Raw genomic sequence first — 19378 nt, forward strand, 5'->3', positions numbered from 1 at the left:
AGTGAAGTTGGCTGGTGGGGAGGTTTCTCTTGCAACATAGAAATTGGAATTTGCTGGGGTTAAAAGTAATAAGATCTCCTTACTTCTGGGTCTTCTTCAGAAAGACATTAAAAAGGAGCAACAGAGAAGATTTTGAAGGTTGGCAAAAAGAAGGACTTGGATAAGATCAAATTGATGGGGGAGAATTTGGCTGAGTCAGGGTCAATAAAGACTCTGGATTCTCATTTTTTTGATCCCCTGAAATGATTGTGCTATCATGGAATGTGAGGGGCTTGAACAGTGGCCCTAGACAAAAATTTGTTCGGGAGTTGATAAGGAGTTATTCTCCCGATGTCCTTTTCTTGCAAGAAACTAAATTATCTATGGAAAACATGTTGGATCTGGTACCAAAGCTATGGGGGAGAGGTGAATGTCAGTGTATTGGGGCATTTGGCTCCTCTGGAGGTGTGTCCTGTCCTTGGAACCCCTTAAGGATTCGTCCTATATGGTGGGTTTCTTCCAGATCTTCTTTATCTGGGGTTGCCTCTAGTCTTGAGACTGGGGAAGATATCTTGTTGACCAAAATTTATGCCCCCACTGATCTTCAGGGTAAGCAGAATTTGTGGTCTCATATTTCTTTTATGCATGGGTTGTTTCCTTTTCATCTGTTGATTATGGCGGGTGATTTCAATGCCATCTTAGAGTTGAGTGAGAAGAAGGGTGGTGTTATCTGGTTGGAGCCTTCTTCCTTCCTTCTTCAGGATAGTATATCAACCTTGAATCTTGTTGACATCAAACCCGGTAATGGTATGTGCACTTGGAACAACAGTAGGGTAGGGGAGTATTAGATTGCGGAGAGACTGGATCGCTTTCTAGTTTCTTGTTTTTGGGTTGGTGGGGGGTGGTCCACATGCTCTGAGATTTTAGATTTGAGAGGTTTGGACCACTGGCCCATCAAATTGGTGTCTTCTTCTGCTCAGGTCACTAGCATTCCTTCATTCAAATTCCAGCTTATGTGGATTTATGATCCTTCTTTGTAGGATCATGTTGCGAAGTGGTGGAGGAAAGGGAGGCCAGCCTTTGGCACTGCTATGTACACTTTTTGCAAGCAGCTGCAATTTGTTAAGTTTTAGCTTAAACGATGGAATCATCAGTGTTTCGATAATATTTTTCATGCTAAGATAGCTTCTCAATTATACTTGAATGGCATTACCAGAGAAATAAGAGAGCATGGTTTTTCGGAAGCCTTTCTTAGGGAGGAAGACAGGGCAGTCAAGGATTTAGAGGACTGGGAGCTTAGGGAAGAAATCTACTGGAAACAGAGAGCTCGTATTGGTTGGCTTCAAGTGGGGGATAAGAATAATACGTTCTTTTTCAATTCAGTGAAAGCAAGAAGACATGGCAATTACATCCCTGTTCTGGTTAATGATAGAGGTGAGCAGTGTTTATCCTTGTAGGAGATTTCTAAGGAGTCTATGCAATATTTTTGATCCCTTTTTTGTGAGGATTCTCAGGGGGAATCAGAAGAGGAGAATTAGGATCTTGCTTGTATTCCTTCTCTAGTTACTAGGGAGATGAATGAGAAGCTTATGGGTCCTATTTTTTTGGATGAACTTGAGAGGATTGTTTTCCAAATGAAGAAGGGGAAAGCTCCTAAACTAGATGGGTTTCCGATTGAGTTCTATCAAGAATTTTGGGATATTATCAAATTGGACTTATTGGAGATGGTCCAAGAGTCCCAGAGGAATAAGCAGATGCTTCAGGCTTTGAAAGTGACTTTCATTGTGCTCATACCCAAGTGTGTTGGGGCTGACTGGTTAGGTCAGTTCCGCCCTATTTCTCTCTATAATGTGATTTATAAGATTATTTCTAAGTTGATAGCAGAAAGGTTGAAGAATTGGCTTGGGGGTGTCATTTCTGAGGAGCAGAGTAGGTTTGTGGAGGGTTGTCAAATCTTGGATGGATTGGTCATTGCTACTGAGACCATTCATTCTATGGTACCCTCCAAGGAAAAAGCTATGTTTATCAAGTTGGATATGGCAAAGGCTTATGATAGAGTCCGTTGGTCCTTTCTCTAGAATATTCTTAGGGATTTTGGTTTTGTTGATGATTGGATCCAATGGGTAATGAGTTGTGTTTCGTCTACCTCATTCTCTGTGCTAATTAAGGGGGTCATAATGAGTTGTTTGGTGCATCTAGGGGTCTTTGTCAGGGGGACCCTCTCTCCCCGTGCTTATTCATTCTTTTGGCTAAGGGTCTGGGGAGGTTGATTAAGTATAATGTGGGATTGGGTATTATTCATGGTTGGAGTTGGGGTAATGACATACCTCCTCAGTCCCATTTGCAGTTTGTGGATGATACGGCCCTGATGGGACTAGCTAGAATCAGAGAAGCTATAAATCTGCGTAAAGTCTTGGATGTTTATCTTGTTACTTTTGGCCAATTGATCAATCAGGATAAATCTTCCATTCTCTTCTTCAACACACCTGGAACTATTCAGATGAGGTTTTCTCATATCTTGAGATTCCAGGTCGGTTCTCTTCCCTTGACTTACCTAGGTATTCCTATCTCTGCTAGTAATCCTCCTAGGGACTCTTGGCAGGGTATTCTGGACAAATTTTGCATGAAGGTTGAACATTGGACACACAGATGGTTATCCTTTGCTGAGCAGGTTCAACTGATCCAGTCGGTGGTTCATTCTCTTCAGATTTATAGGTGTATGCTCCAAGTGGCCCCAAAGTGGTTTGTGAAGGATTGGATTCTTTGGCAAGGCAATTCTTATGGGCAGGCAACCTATCCTCCTATAAATGGAGTCTTGTCAAATGGGACTTGGTGTGTAGCCCGAAACAGCTGGGTGGGCTTGGATTAAGGCAGTCTACTTTATTTGGGGAGGCTTTGGCAGCAAAATTGTACTAGAGGTGGTGTGTTGAACAAGATCGAGGTTGGGCTAGGATTTTGTCTTACAAGTATATGCAGAGGATCCCGAAGGAGGAAATCCCAAGATATCTGCTTGCAGGAAAAGGCTCTACGATTTGGAGTACTCTCAAGAAAGGGGTTGCACTTATAAAAGAAGGAGTTTTTTGGATCTATAAGAGGGGGGAAGAGGTTCTTTTTTGGTTCAATTCTTGGGATGGCTACCCCCCATTATTGATCACTTTCCTAACTTAGTGAATCTTTGCCAAAGGTTCATGGAGGCAAGGTGTTCTAGAGTGAGTAACTTTAAGTCTGTTTATAGGTGTGGGCAATTGAAGATGGTGTGGTGGAAGGTTCCTAATGAATGGTCGGTTGTTGGTATGGATGAAGATTGCGCTGAGCTTCATTGCATTTTGGCGAGTAGACAATATAGTTCCTTTAAGGATAGGGATAGACTTGCTTGGTCCCAGAATCCTAAGGGTGTTTTTATTGTTGCAAGTGGGTACCAAGAGTTGTTGTCCTGTAGATTGGAGGGGAGGGAGGTGCACTAGTGGAAATATGTTTGGAACAATTTCTCTTGGCCTAAGTGTAATTGTTTTGCTTGGACTTTGGCTTTGAATAGATGTCTAACCTGGGACAATATTCGCAAGCGTGGGTTCCATGGGCCTTCCATCTGTGTTTTGTGTGGTAATGGGGAGGAGGATTCTTCACACCTATTCTTCGGATGCCCTTTCTCATTGTTGATCTAGCACTACTGGTGGGGGGTGTGAAAGCACCCTTGTGTTCACGCGGATTCTTTGGTGGATTTTTGGAGCAATTTGGGCAGGCCTCCTATTTTGTCCTCTTTTCTCCAGACTGTCTGGCACATTGGGCCCATTTTCATACTTTGGCAGATTTGGCTAGAGAGGAATAGGAGGATCTTTAGGGAAGTCAAATTGTTAGTTTAGCAAGTGTGGAATAGAATCATTGGAATGATCCAGGAGACAGTGGAAGCTAAATATGAGGTGAATTTTCCTTTGGATAAAGGAGAGGTTGATATTGTGAGTAGGTTGGGTTTGCAGGAGATGTCTCTCATCTCAGCTTGTGTCAGGAGAGGTCGACGTGCTATGAAGAAGGTTCATAGGGGGGAAGATGGTTGCCCCCTCAGGATGATTCCATCAAGATTAACACTGATGGCTCCTCTAGGGGTAATCTAGGTCCTGCTAGGATTGGTGGTGTTGGTAGGGATCGTATGGGGGACGTGGTTTTCTTCTTTTCAGTGCGTAAAGGGCAGCAGTCTAATAATTTTATGGAGGGATTAGCAATTTTCTATGCCTTGGTGCGTGCATTTGAGTTGGGGTGGCGTAAGGTTATTTGCGAATCGGATTCGCAGATCATTGTTAACATGTTGATTGAGCAGAAGGTGAGTGGGATTAATTGGTAGCTGGCAAGGATTGTTCACGAGATTTGCAAATTAGTGCTATGATGGAGAAGGTGTCTTTCATCCACATTCCTCGTGAATGGAATAGAGTAGCTGATTGTTTGGCTAAGTGGGCCTCGAAACATGGTGATGATTGGAAAGTTGAGGGTTGGGAGCATCTTTCTCCGGATTACTGTCAGGACTCACATAAGATCTTTGTTGAGGATATGGATAGTTATGAAGCTAGTTGATTTTTGGTTGGGCTTGTTGTTCTCTTCTGGAGCTTTGAGGCTCTAGTTTTCTGAAGTAATTCTCGTTTCTTATTATTAATAAATTTTTTACCCCCTTACAATTTACAAAAAAAAAAAGTCATCTAAAATTTCAAACCACCAAATGTAAATTTCAAACCAATCCAATGTAATCTATCAGTTAACCAAGCATTCAATAAAAGAACTAATGACTTTTTCATCTTAAATAGTAGAGCTTTCTCTCTCTTTCATATATTTAATATAAAATCAAAAACTATCATCCGCTTATAAATTAAAACTAAATAAAATAAAATCTCAATAATTATCTAAATTTTTAGACCACCCAATATAAATTTCAAACCAACCCAATATAATTCATCATTTAAATAAGCATTCAATAAAAGAACTATCTTTTAATTTATAACCGTATAGAATGACTTTTTCATCTTACACATTAGAACTTTCCCAATCTCTTTCATTAACTATCATCCACTTATAGATTCAAAATAAATAAAATAAAATCTCTAAATAATTATCTAAAATTTCATACTGGGTTGACATTACACACCAAAACTGGAGAGTAGCTAAACAAGGTCAAAAGACAAAAAATAATAAATATAAAGAAATTAAGGTGAAGTCTAGTTACATTGTAGAAAGTAGCAAAAAATACCAACAAAACACTAATAGCACCAAAAAATTCAAAAGCAAAGTTATTAAAAAACAAAGTCAACAAAGAAGAAAAGGAAAGAGAACAATTGAGAATTACCTATTCATCTTACGTACTAGAGCTTTCTCTCTCTTTCATATACGTAATATTAAGAAAAATATTTTCAAAAACCATTATCCACTTATAATTAAAAAATAAATAAAATAAAATTTCTAGATAATTATCTAAAAAATTAGACCACCCAATATAAATTTCAAACCAATCCAATATACACTTTCAAATTTATAAAAGTATAGAATGACTTTTTATGAGCTTTCCCTCTCTCTTTCATATACTTGGTATTAAAAAAAATATCTTTTCAAAATCTACCATTCACTTATAAATTAAAAATAAATAAAATAAAATCTCTAGATAATTATCTGAAATTTCAGATCACCCAATATATATTCAAACCAACCCAACATAATGCATCCCTTGATTAAGCATTCAATACAAGAACTATCTTTCAATTTATGACTATATAGAATGACTTTTTCATCTCACACTAGAGCTTTCCCTATCTCTTTCATATAATTAGTATTAAAAACTGAAAATAAATGAAATAAAATCTTTAAATAATTATCTGAAAATTCAGACCACCAAATATAAATTTCAAACCAACCCAATATAATTCATCTCTTAATTAAACATTCAATAAAAGAACACTCTTTCAATTTATAACCATTTAAGTGACTTTTTCATCTTACACACTAGAGCTTTCCCTATCTCTTTCATATATTTTGTATTAAAAAAAAAAAATCTTTACAAAAGCTATCATCCACCTATAAATTGAAAATAAATAAAATAAAATCTATAAATAATTATCTGAAATTTCAGACCACCAAATATAAATTTCAAACCAATCTGATATAATCCATCCCTTAATTAAGCATTCAATAAAAGAACACTATCAATTTATAATTTTCCCCCTCTTTCATATAATTATCTAATATAATTCTTCTCTTAACCAACCCAAAAAAATATAATTCCTTTCTTAATTAACAGATTCCTAAAAGAACTATCTTTCAATTTATTCTCAATGCTGTAAAAAATGAAAAAAAAATCTACTGAAAAATAATTGTGTTACAATTTGAGTTTTAAATGCCGTTCTTCAATTGAAAATAAACACTTCAGCCAAGTGGTACCGCCGTACAAGCAAGAAGTAGTTACAGATTAATTGAATTGTTATTCTCGTTGACGCACCATGTGCCCGGCAAATTACCCAACTGAAAAAGTATGTCTGGCCCACTTTGTTTTGTTGCTTAGCTCAGAGCATCATATCCAAGGGACCATTCTGTACCATTTCCTGAATCAAAATCTTATGGACTATTTTGATAGACTTTAAAGCCCACTTCATTTAGAACCCCTTTTGTCATTATGCTGTGTGACAGAACTGTGTGGCTCTCTAAATCGGGTGGACGTGGGATGTTGGTGTGCTGAAAAAACAGGTGGAAAAACACCCAATTGTGTCTTTCTACCATGTCAGCAATAATAATTATTAATTTAGATTCACATCCACCCTGAGGAAGAAAGAAGATACCATTTGTATCTCATTTAGGTTTCTTGCTTGTGTAAATAGGTATGAATTAGCTCTCATTCGTGGGGACATGTTCAATACTGTTGAAGTTCATTCCCACCTAACAGATGCTTTGTGTTCACATAGACTATATTATTCCAGTGAACATAAATAAAGTTATTGGTGTTTCTTCACTGATTGAGAAAGCATACTCAAACTCAGAATGGCTTCTTCTCAGAATTCTTGGTTTGTGGTAGTCCTCATGTGTCTCATCGACCTTGCTGTGTTAAATACTCAGCTAGTGTCCTGTAGCAAATTGGGTCCTGCAAGCAATGTCTTAAAGCAACTGTTTTTCCCAGATTTCAGAGCCCACAATAGAATAAATCATGAAATAAGGTTTCTGGGCTGTGCAGGGCTGCAAGAAAATGAAGGGATCATTCAGATACCCAGTACCAATGATCTTAATCATAATCTTTCCTTTCAGGCTGGAAAAGCTCTGTATTCCTCTCCCATAAGGATGATGGATCCTGACACAGACATTCCTGCCTCTTTCCACACGACATTCTCCTTCCAAATAGACTCCAACTCTGGATCTTCCAGTGGCTTAGCTTTCGTAATTGTACCTGATGAAGTCACCGTGGGAAGACCTGGAGGCTGGCTGGGAATGCTCAATGATGCCTGCGATGAAAAATATAAGGCTCTTGCAGTAGAATTTGACACCTTCAAAAATGAAGAATTCGGTGACCCCAATGACAATCATATTGGCATAAATTTGGGAAGCATAGTGTCAAATGTGACTATAGATGCTGGTGTTGCAGGAATTTTCTTCAGAGATGGATCCAATGTCAGAGCTTGGATTGACTATGATGGAGTTAATCAAAGGATTGAGCTGAGCCTTGCTAGAGATGATGGATCCCCAATGCCCAGCAAGCCACTTTATTCAGCTGGACTTGATCTATCTAACTATTTGAATGAATATATGTTTGTGGGGTTCTCTGCATCTACAGGACATGCAGCACAAATTCATAAAATCCTTTCATGGAATTTTTCTGCTACCAGTTCTGCATTTCTGAGACTGCCTAATGAGACGACATGTGAGAGAAAGATGTTTAAAGCTTCTAAAATTGCACCCAAGGAGCCTCCTGAGGCATTTTTTGTATTTCTTGCAGTGGTTGGAGTGTTTCTCATGGTTTTGGTATACTTTCTCTGCAACAGGAAGGCCAAGGACCAGACCATATCCTTGGCAACAAAATTAATACTAAACAAAAATACAGCACGTCCTACACCACCCAATAAGCCCAGGCGGTTTTCCATGTCTGAGTTGTCCTTAGCCACTAGGTCTTTTAGTGAAAGTGAGATTTTGGGGAGTGGAGGCAAGGGAGTCTTCTACAAGGGTGTACTCCAGAATGGTACACTTGTGGCTGTAAAACGGTTCTCTAAAGGTGCCTTCAATATAGATAAGAATAAGATAATGAAGGAAATTAAGGTCATTAGTAGACTGAAGCACCCTAATTTGGTGCCCCTAAAGGGATGGTGCAATGACAAGCATGAACTTGTAACGATCTATGAGTATATGCAAAATGGCAGTCTGGATAAGTGGTTGTTTGCTAGAGGAGTTCTTCCATGGCCAAGAAGATACAAGGTGGCAAAGGATGTTGCCGAGGCAATATGCTTCTTGCACAGTGGTTGGGAGAAGAATTTGGTACATAAAAATATCAAGATCAGCAATGTTTTGCTAGATATTACATTCAGGGCTAGGCTTGGGGACTTTGGACTAGTTAATTCCGCTGATCAGAAACCACAATGTTTAGGTGAATTGAAGCTTGAACATCATATACCTCCTGAAAGCCTCCATGTCTTGCAGCCTACTGAAAAGATGGATGTCTATAACTTTGGGGTCATGTTGCTTGAGATTGTCTCGGGGAGGAAGTCTATGGATCATGACTTGAGCCCAGAGGAGGTGGACTTGGTGGAATTCACCTGGCAGCTTCATGAGAACGAGAAGTTGTTGCAGGTGGCAGACAAGAGGCTGATGATGAGATACAATCCAGAGCAAGTTCAATGTTTGGTTGGAGTGGGCCTGTTGGCTACTCAGAGTGACCCTGGATCCAGGCCTACAATGGCAGAAATTGTTGATTACATCAGTGGAGAAGTGCAGTTGCCTTCTCTACCTCCTTGTAGACCAGTTGCCTACTTTTTATATCCAAGTGCCCCTGAGCTATGCATGAAAAGCTGCTCACCGGCAGGTTTCCCTATGTTGGGCTATAAATCAAACAAATAAAGCTCATATATAAGCAACATCAGAGATCTCATCCTGGTAAGCTTTGAAAATATGAAATATAGTTGTTTTCTATTATGTATTTTGAACCTGTTTGTCATCTATAAATACCATCTAATCTGAATTTTCAAGTATTCCATGCAAATTATTCTTATAAGAAGCACATAGAAAGAAGAGATAGTGTTTCATGTTTTCGATATTGAGGTTTAGAGTGGATGTGCTCTTCTATTTTCTATCACCGATTGTACATGAGTGCAACTAATTTTTTGGTAGCGAATGTTCGTATGATGTTTTGGTTCTGAGCTGATGAGGCTCAGCACTCAAACACAAATTTGTGTAAATACAAACAGCATTAGAGATCTTATCCTGGTAAGGTTTGAAAGTATGGAATATGATTGTTTTCTATTATCTACTTTCGAACCTACAATTGGAATTTTGAGGCATTCAATGTGATTCATTCTTTTAAGATGCACAAAGAAAAAAGAGATAGTGTTTCATGATTTCAATCTTGAGGTTTAGAGTGGATATGCTCTTCTATTTTCTATCCTTGGAGAAATGGTGTTTCATGATTTTAATATTGAGGTTTAGAGTGGGTTTGTCCTTCTATTTCCTACCCTTGGTTGTACATGAGTGCAAGTAAATTTTTGGGATGCACAAAACAAAGAAGAGATAGCATTTCATGATTTCAATCTTCAGGTTCTAAAATGGATGTGATCTTCTATTTTCTATCCCTAGTTGTGCTCGAGTGTAGCTAATTTTTTGGCAGTGAATGAATGAATGTTTTCATTCTGAGCTGATGAAACTTAGTGCTCGAGCGCAATTTTGGGCAAGAAACCCCAGCTCTACAAATGGCAAAACCCCTAGAGTGCTATCGTACTTACCTAAACAAGAGGATTTACACTTGACCAATTGGGAAAATCCGTCCTGTACAATTGTCATGCAATTCAGTCATATTCTGTTCAAACTTACCTACAAATGTAGTGTATTCTGACACCTGTGAACAATACCTAAACCTAAAAACTGTCATCTGACACTTAAATTTTTTATCTTTTCATACAGACTACTCTGGACACGGACTACTCTGGTCTTTGAAGTACATTCAGTGGTGAAGATAATAGAATTAAAATAATTATGCCAGCTACTTTCCTTGGCCTATGATAAAGATTGACACCTGTGAACAATACCTAGCTGGGTAATAATAACTGCAAGAATGCAACAGCACTTAAAAAGACAACATCTTCCATTCAACATAGCATTAAGTAAATCCTGTTACTAGAAAGCGATTTATTATCACATATTTAACTTTCAATTATCCCCTTTCTTCCAAAGCTTACTTGGTCCCTTTAAAGTTTTCGAACAGTTTATTTAAAATACTCCAACTAAACATGCTTCCATAGAGAAATTGTACAAAACACTCCCATATATATTGTTATATATTTTCATTTATATCACAATAAGTATGAGTTCCAAGCCAAGAAGCAATCAATTCATGAAGAAGTATTTATTTTCAATTGTTTCTTGACATTCTTGCATGTTGAAATGCTCAAACAAGCAAAGTAATTGCATTAATAAATTTCTAAAAAGGATATATATTAAAATGTGAATTCACAATGAACAAGCACAACATTAAGGAATTTGTAATGATCAACCAGAAGCGTATTTTCGAGCATCTAGAAATTCTTGATGCTATAGAGAGCTTTACATAAATTCTTAAAAAGGATATATATTAAAATGTGATATAATTCACAATGAACAAGCACGACATTAAGGAATTTGTAATGATCAACCAGAAGTGTCTTTTCGAGCATCTAGATATTCTTCATGCTATAGAGAGCTTTACATAAGCTGAAAAAAACAAGCCAATTTAATGTTGCTACATTGCAATACCAAAGAATCGTATGCCCATAATACATATATAGACAAATCCAGAAAAAGAATTGTATGCCCTTTTCAGTGTCTTCGTGCTGAGCTTTACATAAACTGAAAAAAACCAAGCCATTTTAGTCAGAGGCATTGCAATACCAAAGAGCTCAAGTAAAACTCTATACTCTTGGCTCACTTCCAAAAATGACAAGAAGTCCTATACTCTCAGCAGCTTATTCATGGCCAAATCACCATGCTGCTATATCAGTTACTACAAACTTAAAAGCTGTCAATGAGTGAGCATGCCTCTTATGCCAAAAAGAAATAATGGAACGTTTTGAAGGCCCAAAACACATATTTCATTATCTCCGACCATGATCACAATCTGCCTTGCATTGATTTCTGTATATTATGCCTTAGCCCTTCAACAAATGACATATATGCCATATTTCTATGATTTATGGAAGCTAGTTGCAATGGGAATGACTATAATCAGAATCAAAATCAGTAGCAGAATCACACCTATGCACATACATTTCCTGCTACTTCTCTGGTATTTTTGTGCTCCTTTAAGTTGCTTGGTACCATTACCAACATACTGAGCAGCGTGAAAGACATTGTGCTCAATGTCATTAAGATGCTCTCCTTGTGCCTCAACAAGCACAGCCATATCAAGAAAGACCTGGTGCAGCTCAAGCAAACTTTTTTCAATCTCCTTGGCAGCATCATGTCTTTCTTGTATTTCATGGATGGTATCCAGAATCTGGCCTCTACCCTGCTCCTGAATGGCCTTCTGTAGGAAAGTTTCACTCTCCCCTGTGGAGATGATTTTTTCTATAACCTCCTCATTTGCCTTTTCACCTGTTATGGTGAAGTATCTTCTCTCAATGGTCTCTCGATACTCCCCAACAACTCGTTCCCTTAGGCTCTGAAACTCTCCCATCAAATCCTTCAGCTTTTTTCGCAGGCCATTAGTAACAGATGTTCTGGTTCTATCTGTAGGTGTTCCTTCTTCAAATCCTGGTAGTTTCCTATTGGCAACATTAGCTTTGTCAAGTCCTTCAAGCTTGCCCTTTATTGCTTTAGTTTGTTTTAGGACTGTGACAATATCACCATCCATACGGTCCCTCAAAGATTTCATGGCTTGGGCTTTGTGAACAGATTTTGTCTCTTCATTGGCCTTTTGAAGTTTCCTAAGAAATCCCTTAATAGTTTCCATGTCAGCTTTTATATCACCAACTTCATCAAAAAATTGACCAAGGTTCTGTTCGCTTCCCAAGTCAACCATCTCCATGTCTGGACCAGCCTCGAGGTCCTTCAAGGCCTCTCGTTTAAGGTCAAGGTAATTGGTGAACGACCTTGTAAGAAGATCATTCATTTTGCTGAGCTGCTAAGGTAGCATATCAGTCAAAGATCATCAGGGTTCAGAATGCATAAAAAGTTGCTTCATTGAAGAACAAGAAAAATTTAATCAACACTTTTGCATTTTACCTGAGGAATTGACAAGAAAAAACAGGAAGATGGAGAAAGTTTGAGTGTTGAATGAGGCAGATTGCACGTGGTTGCCTTATCCCGATTTCTTCCCTACTGCAATGACACACAATTGAAGTTAAGATTACTTTATGTTGGGTTTGAGTTTTTGATGGGGAGGGAAAAAAGAGAGGTAAGCAAGTCAGTTTATAGATTACATACCTCTCATAACAATGATTTGAACCAAACTTGAAAAATCTAAGAAGCCACAAAGACAGATAGGCAAAACCTGTCTACAAGTATAATGTTCAAAGGCTAGTGATCTAGCTGTTGACGAAGGGTGTTGCCATGAAGATGGCTTGGGTTAAAACCTCGGTGGGCTCACCTAATGTGTATGGAAGGTTGGTTTTTGATGACCTAGAGTTTTAGAACTCAGTAACAGTATTACACAACAACAAAAATTTAATATACAATTACAAGTTTATCAAAATTTATTTACAACACAGAAAAGGGTTACCTACGAATAATATTTCCCTGTTTGGGAAAGGAAGATCTATGAAATGTTCAACATAATCTTAGAGAAAACAGAGCAATATGTAATTCTCAATAACTAGCCAAAAATTAAACACCTAGAACTCCCTTGCTTACTATTGCAACACCAATAGAGGCTTATAAACTACACATTATACTACAGAAAAGAACAAGATAAACTCCCAATATTCACCAAAATTGAAAATAAAACCCTTATATTATAATGTGTGAAAGAAGAAAACAGATTAATACCAAGATAAAATGGGAGGAGAGATCTGTCAGAGTGCAATTTATGAAACTATGGGTGGATCAATACACAAATATGTACAATGCAGTAAAAGCGCATATCAAAATTCAACACCATAAATGAATTCTGTAAGGCAGCAGAGGTGCATCCAGGTTGGGTAATAGACAATATTTAAGAACTAAGTGGGTAATAGACATAATTTAAGAACTAAGCCTTTGTAAATTGTCATTACTCAAAAATTATTCAACACATATATAAATACAGTAAAAGTAACTGCTAGAATGGCGAGCGTAAAGAAAAAACTAAGCCTAGCAATTAACAATTGTTACTTATAATCCTCAGATGTATAAAGTATAGCCACATCGTAATCAAAGCACACTCGGGTGCTTAGCAAGGAAGGTATCCTAAATTATAATATGTCCTAACCGACTAGGTACACAAAGCACGCAGGGTAATGGACCTCAAAAGGATCTTTTCACTGCTAAGACTCTAAGAACTTAAACAATCTAAGATCTAAACTGCAGAACCAAACAGCCATGCCAAGCCTTACACATATCATAAGAACCAAACAACCATCGTAAGACCTCAAGCTTCAGCAATTCTCAACAGTTAAGCATACAGAGCAGTTGGCGCCCTGGACATTAAGAGGGCATTTTCTTTTTTAAAAACCCTAGTTGTGTGAAATATTAGAAATCGTAGATTCATAAAATCAGACGAGACACGATGCCTTATTTACTTGACTACAACAAGTCGGCCACTGTAAGAACTCAAGTTTCTGATAAAAAATTTCGAGCAGAGTTTTGTTTCCTTTCGAGAAACTGCATGTTCCATGGTCAACTATATATGAAGGCTAAAGATTTTAAATTACGATGTCATTTTAAAATAAGTATATGAATAAGAGAATGGCTAAAAATTGGCTTGTAATATCCAAATAACAGATGGAAATATATGAAAAAGAGTACGCTCATATTAGTAAAACCTAAGTAAAAATCTTCAAATTACACAAAAGATTAAACAAAACCAGCATTAGAACTGCAGTACCTGATCAGAAAAGCAGCCTGAAAAATCAATGAACAAAGCCAACAGATCCGCACTCACCAAAATTTGACTGCTTTAGAAAACTTTCCTCGCAATATTTACTATCGTTAGACCCAAATGGCAAACCAGGCAAATCGAACTAGGGACTTCGAGAACCAAAACATCTGTCGTAAATTTTGTAGGCTATCTGGGGTTTATGATAGAGCCGGTCAAGGAGCCGTTGGATGTCAAGTTTGAATCATTGAATCTACCGCTTTGTGACCCGTTGTTGACGGTGGCATCGGCTCTTTGACAGGTGGAGGAGGTAATTTTCTTTAAATTTCCCTCTTAATTGGGTTTGAATTTTCAATCATTTTTTAAAACATGAGCGGAGGAGAAAGCAACGGTCATATTTTGGAGCTTAGCCCGAGGTCACGTGCAGGGGAAGGGAAAGTTATATAAATTGATTGAGGTCAATTTAATCTCTTTTAGCTAAAAGAGACACAATTATGTATAATTTGAAAGAAGTTCCCTCTTGGTTATAAAAGGTTGGAATTATAGCAATCTTGATGGTAAGAATTATTTGAAAAAAAAAAACTCGAGTATTTATGTTTATGATTATATTTTTGATTCATTATTATTTTATGAAAGTTATAGTGGTGAAAAATGTATATTTTGTATTTTTTTGGATTTATTTTAAAGTGTTTAGTCTTAGTGTAATGATTAGTGTATAAGGGGTGTATTTTAGTGTAAAAATGGGCAAATAAGATTATTTTTACCTAATCTCATTACACATATATCTAGGGACTAGTCTTGATTTTCCTTACCCCAATTTTCCTTACCCCAATTTAAATCTATAGATTGTAAGATTAATCTAAGTTGGTTTCACTAAATTCAAAAATGACTCTTATATTGCCAAAATTCAAATTTAAATGTGTGTTCTTAATGGCACCATATAACTAGTTGTTACTGATAAGGAACCCATGATCATAGAGTCACATCCAAATAATTTATCATGTATAAACTAGAAATGAGCCAAAATAACAATCAACACATTAATTAGCATAAAACTTAATTGATTGAAGTTTATAATCAAATGAGAACACCAAAATATATATAAAATGGGTGTGAGGTGAGAAGGTGAAAACTAACTATTACTAACCCTCAAAGAGATGGACACATGTGAGGACAAAGACTCTAACCTCCCCATAATGTGAGGCAAGAATATCTCTCGCCTCTAATAAGGTGAGATAACAAAGTCTCCACCCCATGTGCACATGTGGTGAGACCAAAAGGTGTTTAACTTATAAAGTGAATTTAACCTTTAATGCTAAGGTTAAGTTAAACCTAGCCACTAAATATAACTTAAGGGGGGTGTTAGAAAGTAAAATCCAACATTTAAGGTCCCTACCTACAATCCACACATGAAGGACTTGCTAAAAAGCAATTTTCGAGAGAGACTTAGCACAAATTCCTCTCCCGCGTGGTTGTTATTCTTATATAATTTATCCTTTTTTTGGCATGAATTGCTACTAAATTTGTTTACATTTTTTTAATTGTTATTGGCTTATATTAAATTATAAAATTGATTGCCAATTTGTGTTTTGAAAAGAGGAGAGTGGTTATTTTTCAACAATAACTAGTGTTTCAAAGATGATGGTTGTTTTCTTTTTTGTGTAACTTGCAATTTGGGAGGTGTTTTTTCAAGTGTGAATACTTTTTGGAAATCTTATTGCATCTCAATTCTAACGAGTGGTTGCATGCCTATGTTGGATCTCTCCATAGCGCATTTTTAACTCTATTAGTGCAGTTGGAGGCCATTTAATCGAGAAATTGTTTTGCAATAACTTTTTAACGGTAACCTAAAATTGAGTGTTGTCTTTACCAAAATGTTAATGCTTTGCTATTTCTCATTCGTTACGCATATTTGCATTATAAAACATACTACTTTATAAGTGTCAAAATTTTGGGGGAGAGGAGGTATGTCTTGCATTATGGGGGTTTATGTTTCAGTTTTTGACATCTTATTAAGGTTTGAATGGCATCTTGTATATGTATTCATTGTCCATCTCATGACATCAAACATGTAAGAACTCAATTCACAACATATATTTTTATAAACGAACTCGTATAAAGTGCCACAAAACTAAATGTGTGTTCCTTAGGGGGGAATAGTTGATCTAATGTTGGATCTCATTCCTATGCACATAATTGTGCCCAATTTTAGTTGGTTTTCCATCTTCATTTCCTCATCATTAAGTAGGGAATCATGATATCTATATAGCTAATGCTTTATGTTTTCAATGGAGAAATGGAGGAACCTCATGGAGCCATATGGACTTCACACATTTGCAAGGGGGATCACATAGACATACTCTTTTGTATCTCTCATGTGGGGGATTCTTTTAGTGGATCAATATTGTGAGATTCCTGAACATTAAGCACTTCTAAGTAGTGTACAACATGATGTATGTGCTTTGTTTTTTTGTGTTCTTTGATCATAGTTGTATCTCTTGATATATATCTCTAGAGATTTGTTGATTCTAGCATACACTAGTTCATCTTCTAGAAGAGTTGACAATTCTTGATATGCTTCAAGAGTTCTTCATCTTCATATGCACATCTTTGTAGGAGGTATTATCCTCCTCTTTCTCTCTTTTAGAGGGGAGTTTTGTTCCCATGGGGTTTCTCCCTTTCTTTGTTTATGAGAGATCTTTATTTGTACAAGGGTACCTTATCAATGTTTGTTCTAGGGCCCCACATGTACTTTTGAGCATTATTAATCCCTAAGTATAACTTAGTGGGGGTGTTAGAGTGCAGGGTTTACCTAACCCACACCTAGGCTTAAGTCACACTTAGTGGCTAGGTCTAACTTAACTTTGATATTAAAGATTAAGTTCACTTTTGAGGCTAGACACTTGTTTGTCTCACCACATGTGCATAGATGAGGTTAGAGACTTTTTCATCTCACCTCATTAGAGGTTGGAGATATTCTCTCCTCGCCTTATGGGGAGATTGATGAAATTGTCCATCACCCTCCACATGTGCTCACATGTGTCCATCTCTTTGAGGGTTGTTCATAGTTAGTTTTCACCTTCTCACCTCAGACTCATGTTGTATATATTTAGGCATTATCATTTGTTAATGTAATGTATATTTTATCTTTTGGATTATTTGATGTTTATGACTATTATCTAGCTTGTTTCCGGTGTATAACCCTATTGGTGATTATTTTGTTATGTCTCTTGGATCTTGGCTTCTCCAATACTTATATATCAACTGAGCATGAAATTTGTTAACTTGTGGGCTAGTGTGTTGTATTTAATGATGAATATTAATTAATTTCAAAACCATTTAGGGAATATCTAGGAGTTGTTACCCACATTTCATCATCACATAAGATTGCACATCATAAGGCATTAACACTAAATTGTGAATTTTCATGAGCATTTTAGGTATTTGCATATTTGAGTGTTATGTTCAATCATTGTTCCATATCATTGGACTCGCTAATAGGGGTTTGACCAGAAGAAAACATTCCTTGTTTACAAAATCCTAAACAATGTCCATTGACACCACTCCTTTTAGAAGTAGATATCAAAGATCAAGGCGAACAAGCTTTAGATTCCAAATTAAACAAAGTTCATATCCATAGGCAAAGTTCAAATCCATGCTCACAAAAGTGAATGAAAGCAACAAGTAAAGAAACTAACATTTCAAAAGTGTTCATCTAACGTCCCACATAGTTTTCTTAAATTTGTGAATCATTTTTTAACATTTAGTTTAATATATCCACATCAAAAATTTAGCTAAGTACTTTTATTATGTATTTAATTGAGGAGCATTTATAATCCATAAAAAATAGTTTATTTGATTTTTAAACAAAAATAATTGTAGCAATCAATAAATGATTTACTATAAACTACATGGTAGATATTGCATACACTAGTTTAACAGCATTCTAATCTTGGTTTGGAGAAGATAGAAGTTTGATTTATATGAACATGATATAGGTATCAACATAAGCCAGGAAACATGAGAATAAGGATTTACCCTTGAGAAAAAGCATGTATGGGAAAAACACCAAGCATGAGTTCACTTAGGCATCCCCATATATTACCTCTATATTTGAAGTATGTCTATAGGTTCATTACATGTCTAGAAAATCACAAAACTAGTTTAAAATTCTTTTTAGATGTATATGGCTCTTATGAAGGCAATCTCACCAATTTAAACAAGTTAGATGCAACAAACATGAAGCTAATTAAGATATCAAAAACTAGACAATCAAACAAGGCATCTATTTAGGTCATTATGGATTCCAACTTCCATGGGGTTTAACTAGGGTGTTCCCTAACCTCCACATTTTCTTTTTTTCCATGGACATCTACTTGAACCTATGATGTTAAACTATTTCTCTATAATTTGCTCATAACATGTTCATGCTCCTCTATTCCTCCATGCTAAATAATCTTATAGAGTTGCAAAGCTCAAAATAGAAGCCAAATAGTCAAAGAAATTACTAAAATAAGGAGTCTAGAATGCTACTAGATGTCATCTTATGTGCCTAGTACTTTAATCACTTTTGCTAGGGTGATATGTTTTTGTCACTTTCACTAGGAGGAATTTGCACTTCTAGTATAGTAGTTTCATTTTTATCATGGTAGATGACAATTTCACCTAAAATGATCATGTTTTCACCACTAGTGTCAACTAACAATTTCACCAAAATCAACATAATACCTAGATTTTCTTTGACATTTTTCAATCTATAATTTCTTTGAGAATTCTCAAATGCTAATGTTAAAACTTAGAAATTTTGTAAGCATGTGACCATATTTAGTAATCTTATCCTTTTGAATTTGATGAAACCTTGCACATTTTCAATTAGGATGATTCATAACCAAGTTCTCTTTTAAGTCAGTATCCCAAATCAACAGGTCACCAAACCATATAGGATTGCCAATTCTAATGCTTAGGCTTAGTGTTGGATATAGCCAACGACCAGGAATCAATTAACAAAATTGAATTCCTCTACACTTTGGGCTTTGTAAGACCTAGGAGGGTGATTCCTTTGTTAATACCCTACTTTATCTTTTGTGTATTTACAATTATTTTTACACAAATATGCTCTCTTATACAAATTCAAGAACCCTAAAGACACTCAATGATTTGGTAACAATTCTTGACACTTTTCTTCTTTGATTTTGA

General features: G+C 36.4%; 2 protein-coding genes across 5 annotated transcripts; one reads left to right on the forward strand and one right to left on the reverse strand.

The window, feature by feature from the left end:
- Positions 1 to 6984: 6984 nt before the first annotated feature.
- On the forward strand, positions 6985 to 9042 carry LOC131029475 (L-type lectin-domain containing receptor kinase VIII.1). Its single transcript, XM_057959968.2, has one exon. The coding sequence runs from the start codon at positions 6985 to 6987 to the stop codon at positions 9040 to 9042; it is 2058 nt and encodes a 685-aa protein (XP_057815951.1).
- Positions 9043 to 10736: 1694 nt separating this feature from the next.
- Positions 10737 to 14401, reverse strand: LOC131029482 (syntaxin-111). 4 transcript variants are annotated; one of them, XM_057959980.2, is made up of 3 exons: positions 14249 to 14401; positions 12394 to 12489; positions 10737 to 12292 (listed from the first exon to the last, which is right to left on the reverse strand). In XM_057959980.2, the coding sequence occupies exon 3, from the start codon at positions 12278 to 12280 to the stop codon at positions 11354 to 11356; it is 927 nt and encodes a 308-aa protein (XP_057815963.1). In that variant the 5' UTR covers positions 12281 to 12292; positions 12394 to 12489; positions 14249 to 14401; the 3' UTR covers positions 10737 to 11353. The 4 variants fall into 4 exon arrangements, with proteins under 4 accessions (XP_057815963.1, XP_057815961.1, XP_057815962.1 ...); XM_057959978.2 differs by having other exon boundaries at positions 14192 to 14401; XM_057959979.2 differs by having other exon boundaries at positions 10737 to 12289; positions 14249 to 14399.
- Positions 14402 to 19378: the final 4977 nt, after the last annotated feature.

Source organism: Cryptomeria japonica, chromosome 4 (assembly GCF_030272615.1).
Source record: "Cryptomeria japonica chromosome 4, Sugi_1.0, whole genome shotgun sequence".
NCBI classification, from domain to species: Eukaryota; Viridiplantae; Streptophyta; class Pinopsida; order Cupressales; family Cupressaceae; genus Cryptomeria; species Cryptomeria japonica.

What these genes read in the sequence shown, in the direction of transcription:
- LOC131029475 (XM_057959968.2), top strand. Translation starts at nt 6,985, where the DNA reads ATGGCTTCTTCTCAGAATTCTTGGTTTGTGGTAGTCCTCATGTGTCTC.
- LOC131029482 (XM_057959980.2), bottom strand. Translation starts at nt 12,280, where the DNA reads ATGAATGATCTTCTTACAAGGTCGTTCACCAATTACCTTGACCTTAAA.